Source organism: Lolium perenne, chromosome 5 (genome assembly GCF_019359855.2).
Source record: "Lolium perenne isolate Kyuss_39 chromosome 5, Kyuss_2.0, whole genome shotgun sequence".
In the NCBI taxonomy this organism is placed as follows: Eukaryota; Viridiplantae; Streptophyta; class Magnoliopsida; order Poales; family Poaceae; genus Lolium; species Lolium perenne.
The window spans coordinates 57,172,487-57,180,941 of record NC_067248.2 but is presented as its reverse complement, the minus strand read 5'-3'; the positions used below and the strand labels follow the sequence as shown (position 1 = coordinate 57,180,941).

The window sequence follows — 8,455 nt, the reverse complement described above, 5'->3', positions numbered from 1 at the left end:
CCATTATCTGTTGTCCATGTTGTCCCGGTATGGATGTCTAAGTTGAGAATAATCAAAAGCGAGAAATCCGAAATGCGAGCATTCTCCTTAGACCTTTGTACAGGCGGCATGGAGGTACCCCTTTGTGACACTTGGTTGAAACATGGCATGCGAAGACCCGGTAGTCCAAGTTAAGTAGGACGAGGTGCGGGCACTATTAGTATACTATGCGTGAGGCTTGCAACTTGTAAGATATAATTTTCATAACTCATATGCTTTATTACTACCGTTGACAAAATTGTTTCATGTTTTCAAAATAAAAGCTCTAGCACAAATACAGCAATCGATGCTTTCCTCATTGAAGGACCTTTCTTTTACTTTTATTGTTGAGTCAGTTTACCTATCTCCTTCCACCTTAAGAAGCAAACACTTGTGTGAACTGTGCATTGATTCCTACATATTTGCATATTGCACTTGTTATATTACTTTATGTTGACAATATCCATGAGATATACATGTTATAAGTTGAAAGCAACCGCTGAAACTTAATCTTCCTATGTGTTGCTTCAACACCTTTACTTTGATTTATTGCTTTATGAGTTAACTCTTATGCAAGACTTATTGATGCTTGTCTTGAAGTACTATTCATGAAAAGTCTTTGCTTTATGATTCAGTTGTTTACTCATGTCATTACCTTTGCTTTGATCGCTGCATTCATTACATATGTTTACAAATAGTATGATCAAGATTATGATGGCATGTCACTTCAGAAATTATCTTTGTTATCGTTTTACCTGCTCGGGACGAGCAGAACTAAGCTTGGGGATGCTGATACGTCTCCAACGTATCGATAATTTCTTATGTTCCATGCCACTTTATTGATGATACCTACATGTTTTATGCACATTATATGTCGTATTTATGCGTTTTCTGGAACTAACCTATTAACAAGATGCCGAAGTGCAGTTCTGTTTCTTGTTTTTGGTTTGAAAATCCTAGTAACGAAATATTCTCGGAATTGGACGAAATCAACGCCCAGGTTCCTATTTTTCCACGAAGCTTCCAGAACACCCGGGAAGGACCAGAGGGGGGCCACAGGCCCACCAGGAGGGTGGCCGGCGCGGCCTAGGGTTGGCCCGCGCCGCCTTACCCCCTGGCCGCCCCTTCGCCCCTCCGACGCCCTGCCGGAGCGGGGAAGTGCCCCCGGAAGGCTCCTCCATCGACACCGCTGCCATCTCCACCGCCATCTTCATCACCGCTGCTGCTCCCATGAGGAGGGAGTAGTTCTCCATCGAGGCTCGGGGCTGTACCGGTAGCTATGTGGTTAATCTCTCTCCTATGTACCTCAATACAATGATCTCATGAGCTGCTTTACATGATTGAGATTCATATGAGTTTTGTATCACTACTATCTATGTGCTACTCTAGCGATGTGTTATTAAAGTAGTTTTATTCCTCCTGCATGTGTGCAAAGGTGACAGTGCGTGCACCGTGTTAGTACTTGGTTTATGCTATGATCATGATCTCTTGTAGATTGCGAAGTTAACTATTGCTATGATAATATTGATGTGATCTATTCCTCCTACATATGCATGAAGGTGACAGTGTGCATGCTATGCTAGTACTTGGTTTAGTCTTTTGATCTATCTTACACTAAAGGTTACTAAAATATGAGCATTATTGTGGAGCTTGTTAACTCCGGCATTGAGGGTTCGTGTAATCCTACGCAATGTGTTCATCATCCAACAAAAGTGTAGAGTATGCATTTATCTATTCTGTTATGTGATCAATGTTGAGAGTGTCCACTAGTGAAAGTCTATTCCCTAGGCCTTGTTCCTAAATACTGCTATCACTGCTTGTTACTGTTTTACTGCGTTACTACTGCTGCGTTACTACTACATGTTTACTTCCCGCAATATTACTACCATCAACTGCCCGGCAACTAAGCATTTTTCCTTCCTCATCAACTACGCGCCAAGCACTTTTCTGGCGCCATACTACTGCTCATACTTATTTATACCACCTGTATTTCACTATCTCTTCGCCGAACTAGTGCACCTATTTGGTGTGTTGGGGACACAAGAGACTTCTTGCTTTGTGGTTGCAGGGTTGCATGAGAGGGATATCTTTGACCTCTTCCTCCCTGAGTTCGATAAACCTTGGGTGATCCACTTAAGGGAAAACTTGCTGCTGTTCTACAAACCTCTGCACTTGGAGGCCCAACACTGTCTACAGGAAAGGAGGGGGAACGTAGACATCAGAGCGCGAGGAGGCGGAGCAGCAGCGGCGGCTGCTGGATCTGGCCGCCGCGCGTCAACTCGCCGCTCGCGCCGCCGCACCATCCGCCGGTAGGAACGCCGCGTCGCGGGAGGTGGTCAAGCTCGAGGAGAGCAGTGACGACGACATCTACCGTCCGTCGCCGCCACGCGCCGGCGACGCTGGCCAGGGCACGAGCCACTGGTACGAGGCGCCGCCGCCCTAGGACGACGCTGGCTCGAGCGACAACAACGACGGCGGCGACTACACGGTCTTCTGCCGCCATTTCGGCATGTAGGAGGCCGCGTTTTAGTTTAGGTTTTAGTTTGCCAATCGCCGAATTCAAATATGTACGAATTTGGCCTATTTATGTACGAACTCGCCTCTATATGTTAAATATCATTAAATTTCGCTTATGTTTGAATGAACTTGCCAAATTTTGTCTGAATTCGCCGTATACGTTACATCCATCCTGGACTCGCGGCTGGGAAAATGGGCCTCCTCAGACCAAAATTTTCCTCCAATCCGGACAAAAATATCGCCGGATTTGGCCGTGGGGAGCGCCAACGAGTGGAGATGCTCTTACGATCTGGACTGAGAGCCCACGGCCGGGCGCTTCCCCTATTTGTTTTCTTATTCCTTGGAAAAAAAACTACTAGAAAAAGCCGTGGCAGAAAGTTGTAGCAATTGTTACCTTATTTTAAATACTCTATAAGATATATATTAGCTTAGCTTTAAACTAATAAAATCGTGAAACCGGTAGATACAGTCATACAGAGTGCTTACAAAGCATACACAACTAACATGACACAGTATGAAAAAATAAACAGAAGACATAAAATGAAAGCTTTGCTTGAGATATCGGGCCATCGTCTTCCAGAATGCCGACACCAAGAGGAGAAGGGACAGTAGGAGGCATCATCGGCGGAAGAACTCTTCCATCGTTTTCAGATGAACGTACAAAGACTAGCTCACGGTCTCTAACTTCGTAGAGGGATCCCATCCCTCTCGCCCATGATCGAAGGTCGTCGCATCGTCGACAGGTAGAGAGGTTCCCCCAAAAACACTCCAAAACAGAGTCAAAACAATATTCATCGAACAGACCAAGACCGGGTGCTGCGCTAGATAACTCTCCATGGCACCGCCAACCCGCAACATTGCCACCCGGAAGCTAATGAGCGAAGGCGTAATAGGGAGATCGGCAAACAAGGGGCAACAAGTAACACCGGACCAGAGCTTGCCGAGCAACCTCCAAACCAGGCCCGTCGCCGCAAAAATGAAGCATTGCCAAGAACCATCTCCAACTCAAAGAAGCTCGCCAACCACCCATGCCGCCCAGGATGGTGTGCTCAAGAAGGGAAACGACGCGATCGCACTGATCGGGCCGGGGACCAGGGTTTCACTGGTCAGGGACATAGATCTCCCTAGATCTGACACTGAAGGTTGACGGTGAACCTTGCACGCCGCACCAAAAGCTCGCCGCCACTCCGATGTCCGCACGACCGGGGACACGGGCCAGCACTCGCGGCTGCTGCTCACCGCTAAGAAGATGGCGCCGCCACCACCATCCGGAGTCGCTGCTCTGGCGTCAAGAAGTTCCCAACGAGTGCACCACCTGCAGCACCTACACCACTGAAGGCCACCGCCGCTAGGACGTCAGATCCAGAGAGCCACCAGCCGGCACGAAAGGAGGGGTGGACGCTCGATTCGTCAGCCTGGGGAGAGGCCCATCGGGAATGGAGGGCGTAGCCGAGTAGCATCCCTAGCCACGACGAGCCCAACACAACACCCTTCCTCCATGTGTCCGTGCTGGGGAGCCGGCGCCTAAGCCAGGGTCCAAATCCTCGCCGTCCCCTTCAGCTGACACAACCTATGGGGGTGATGAGGAGGGGAGAGGGAAGGGAGGTTGGGGGCGGCGATGACTTTTTGCAAAATTTACATGCCATGTCAGCCTGACAACGGGTCCCAATTGTCAATTTCGTGATTTAACTAGTGTCAAAGACGAATCAGTGCTTCGTGTAACGTGTTAGCTCTAGAGTGGTGGTTTTTTAAAACTTTTTCGTAAAGTGGTGGTTTTTTGAAACATCTGCCTATAATGTGGTGGTTTTTTGTAATTTTCTCTGTTTCAGAAGATCTTATGGAGAAACTATGGGGGTGGGAAAGGCTGCTACCACTGTCCGTTTCTGTTAAGTCGGCCGACTATCGTAGCTATCTTGAGGAGTATTTCAAACACAATGCTTCTGAGTTTGCTGCTGGTGCTCCTGCCAACCAAAATCCCGAGGATTCGCAAATCGCAAATAATTCTTACATGGGTGCTGATCTTGTCAAATCTGTAAGTAAACCGTCTTGCTTCTTTACCAAACCATCGATTACCTAACTGAAACTGTTTGCATTAACATATTTCAAACTCACTTTTTTTTTTCATGTAGTGTCTCAAGATGGAGGACGAACTCCTATCTGAGTGGAAGACTCGAGTGAGATGTAGCATGAATGACACCTTATCAGTCAGCACTATTATTCAGTGTAACCTTATTAAGGAGCTAGTACTTTCAATTTGCAGCACAGGGGGTGAATTGTTTTCTCTTGCTTTACTGGTATGTGCCTACCCTGCCCGAACAAACCGAACAAAACATTCATTTTTTTTTGTATCGTATCACTGGAATTCCATTCCTGTCTGAATACTAGTGGCTGAATATGTGCTGCTTAATCCTAATGACTAAAATAACCTAAAATAATGCAAGATGAAAAATAACACTCACAAACTAGTTCTACTCATTGTCACAAATTAAGGTGAATCATCTGCTCTCTTTCAGCAGCTGCACAAGCTAGTGTGGGGTAGGAGAAATTGCATGATATTTAATTGTGTCCTTATGAACCTAGGTCTTACATGCTTACTGTTTCATATGATAGGTTGGACTAGTTCTATCCAATTCAGCTCATACATAAACCTTCAGTAGAACAGTAGTTGTTTGGGTAGAATATTGAGTTCTCGTATGATTCTTTCTATGGTCTCTTGCCTGATGGAAAACTTTGGTTTCAAGTGTATCACCAAGGAGGCTGACCTGATGTGTGAGCTGTTGAAGCATGGCGCTGAGCCTTTTGATGACATCATCCAGCAGAGCATTGTGATCCGCATGTGTGTCTTGGGCCTTGCGAACCTCAAAGGTATACCTGGCCATGGGCAGCCCGGCCCGAGGCCCGGCCCGAAAAACTCGGGCCTGGGCCGAGAAATGTTGGCCCGACTGCCGGGCCGGGCCGGGCCTGGGTAGCCTGAAAACAGCGATTAACACTACGGCCCGGCCCACGGCCCGACGGGCTTGGTGGGTATTTGGCCGGGCCGGGCCGGGCTTGGGCCGTATTTTTTTGCGTCGGGCTTACCTCGGGCCGGCCCGAGGCCCGGCCCGGCCCGACACATGCCCAGGTATACTCAAAGGGCACCAATCTATTTCTGTCGCTGCTGCAATGGTGGTACGTGCCTGCCTGCATCCTGCCTCCCATTAAAATGTGCTGAATTTTAACATGTATATGCATCATCTTTTCTGCAAATTACCTACTGATATTGGCACTGTCTGCAAATGATGAATATTTTGGATTCAAGGGTATGACATATGAGGCCAAGAAGATGTGTGATTGGATCAAGAGAGAGAAGAAGCTTCTCACCTTCAGCCTGTCTGAGCCTAATGGTCTTGAGTGCTGCTTGATCCGGATCAAAGCCTTGGGTGTTATGACAAGCATACTGGAGGATTGTTCCTTTCCTTGTATATAAGAAGGTTAGTGGAAAGTACTATTTTTCTTCATGGTTAGATATAATTGCACATAATTGTAGGTCTTTTTGACCAAGCAAAATACTTCCCATAGCAGTGACTAGCTACTATTTTCATTTTTGGACTTCCGCTATTGTATTTGTACATGTGCACATACTAGTCATGTTTGACACTATGTTCTTGTATGGTATGTAAGAAACATCTATCGATTTCTTTTTGTCTCCTCACTTGATAAAGTCTAAATATGGCACAGGGTAATGGCAAGTTCAATAGACAGGAGTGATGTTTTGGCACATGGGAGCATATGCTCCCTTTATTTTGAAATGCATGTTAGATATATTTTGAAATGTCAAAAAAATTAAAGCAAAAAATTGGCACGTACATCTTCATGTGCTACATGCTCACAAAGTCGTTTCATAAAAAAATGACTTTTGTGTGGCGCGTGTAAAAAGACAATTCGGTGTTAAAAAAGGCTTATAACAAGATAATTTTTCTCTTTTTTTTACGTAGATTACATTTTTTCGTGAAACTTGACAAACACACATATATTATGGAGATGTACATTTTTTTGTCAAAATTTTTTGACACTTTGGAATATGTTTTCTTGGTAAAGGGATCATATGCACCCGGGAGCTGAATTGAGTTTCCGTCAATAGATGGACATCATATGTTCCTTTTATATTGTACAAAGTCGTTTCATGAAAAAATTGACTTTTGTGTGGCGCGTGTAAAGACATTTCGGTGTTAAAAAAGGCTTATAACAAGAGAAATTTTCTCTTTTTTTACGTAGATTACATTTTTTTCGTGAAACTTGACAAACACACATATATTATGGAGATGTACATATTTTTGTCAAAATTTTTTGACACTTTGCAATATGTTTTCTTGGTAGAGGGATCATATGCACCCGGGAGCTGAATTGAGTTTCCGTCAATAGATGGACATCATATGTTCCTTTTATATTGTCCCCCCCCCCCCCCCCCCCTGGCTCTTCTGTCTTGTTTCTTAATTGTTTAGTAAAATTACAGTTTGCATATTAATGGCAAAATAAAATCATTTCCATACTGTCTCTGGAAATTGCAATGTTATCATGGTATTGTCGTTGCCTGTCTTTTGGGCGGCCACATGAAAACGTTCCTAATTGATTCGTGCTCTTCTTTCCACTGCAGATGCGGGATGATGATGCAATGTCATATGGCTAGATAAGGGTTGGAGCAAGGATGGGGACCCACCCATGCATGGGTTTCTTTTAACTGGAACACTATAGTCTTAGTTTTAAGTACTCCGTAGATACTTAGTACTGCTGGGTTATGTGGTGGTGCTGTTTGCTCTTATATATTATGGTACTGTTGGATTATATTACTGCTACCGGACCAAACTGTGCTGCTGTATTGTACAAAACATGGTACTCCCTCCATCATGCCGAAGTTGTCGGTGTTCATGTTTGGGCACAATATTATGAGTGTTGTTTATGAAAATGAATGTAATTACAAAACCAGTTGCGCAGAAATGCAGAATAGACAGGAAATTAGACTGAACGCCGGAGTGCAACCCTCCGTGTATCACATACAGCAGAGATTCAAAAACAGTAATCTAGGTAAAGCATATTGCATTATATCTGGTTGAACCGTTTATGGGCAAAGATAATAACCTACAGCAACGCAGACAAGGAATGGACTGTTTTAGAACCATGTTGTTTTCTCAGGAGTCGCCCACAGCAAAGAACAATGGTGCAACAGAACCGAGAGGCAAACCTAGCATAAGAGAGGAGTACCAATATATTAACACACAGATAGTAGCCGACATATATAGATCGTTTAACAGGAGTGACAATATAACAAACATATATCGGTAGACAAATATTAGGGCTGCGCTAGGCGTCGGGCGACCGATCCCGCCCCTGGATCGGTTGCCTCGGCTAGTCGGCCGCTGTCCGTTTCGTGCATCGAACGCCCGAAAATCACCCTCTGGACAGGTCGCTTTCACCGCAGATGTCACGTGGTGTTGTCTGCTGAGAGTCGCTGTCAATTGGTCATGGGACGCGCTGTGATTTCTCTCCTGTTGCAGCGCTGATGCCATTCATGCATGTACGTGCGTCATGCCTAGTTAAGCTGGCTGCTAGCAGTTGCATGCCTTGCGTAAGGCTGGCCATAGTGCTAGTATCATAGGTAGTATCATGCATACTAGGCCCACAAAAAAGATGATGTGGCATGTAATTAACGAGGAGAGATATGATTAGAGTAACATAGGTGGATACTGTATCATAGCGCATCTTACGAGAAAAGTAAATGCCAAGCAGATCCTGTACATTGATTTACATTGAGATTCTACAAAACAATAAATTTAGAAGTTTATGATACTACTCTATAATACCACCCACTATAGAGATAGTATCATAGACAAGTATCATATGCATGATACTAGTATATGATACTATGCACTATGACCAGCCTAAG

At 44.9% G+C, this 8,455-nt stretch overlaps 1 protein-coding gene across 1 annotated transcript; it reads left to right on the top strand.

The window, feature by feature from the left end:
- Positions 1–4,368: 4,368 nt before the first annotated feature.
- On the top strand, positions 4,369–7,454 carry LOC127304652 (uncharacterized). Its single transcript, XM_051335272.1, has 6 exons — positions 4,369–4,567; positions 4,665–4,829; positions 5,277–5,400; positions 5,669–5,703; positions 5,834–6,005; positions 7,169–7,454. Exons 1-5 carry the CDS (start codon positions 4,373–4,375, stop codon positions 5,999–6,001), a joined length of 687 nt encoding a protein of 228 aa, XP_051191232.1. The 5' UTR covers positions 4,369–4,372; the 3' UTR covers positions 6,002–6,005; positions 7,169–7,454.
- The last annotated feature ends 1,001 nt before the right edge of the window (positions 7,455–8,455 follow it).

Coding starts and splice junctions, on each gene's coding strand:
- LOC127304652 (XM_051335272.1), top strand. CDS start 4,373: ATGGAGAAACTATGGGGGTGGGAAAGGCTGCTACCACTGTCCGTTTCT. Junction 4,568..4,664: donor GTGCTGATCTTGTCAAATCT/GTAAGTAAACCG, acceptor TTTTTCATGTAG/TGTCTCAAGATGGAGGACGA. Junction 5,401..5,668: donor GGGCCTTGCGAACCTCAAAG/GTATACCTGGCC, acceptor GTATACTCAAAG/GGCACCAATCTATTTCTGTC.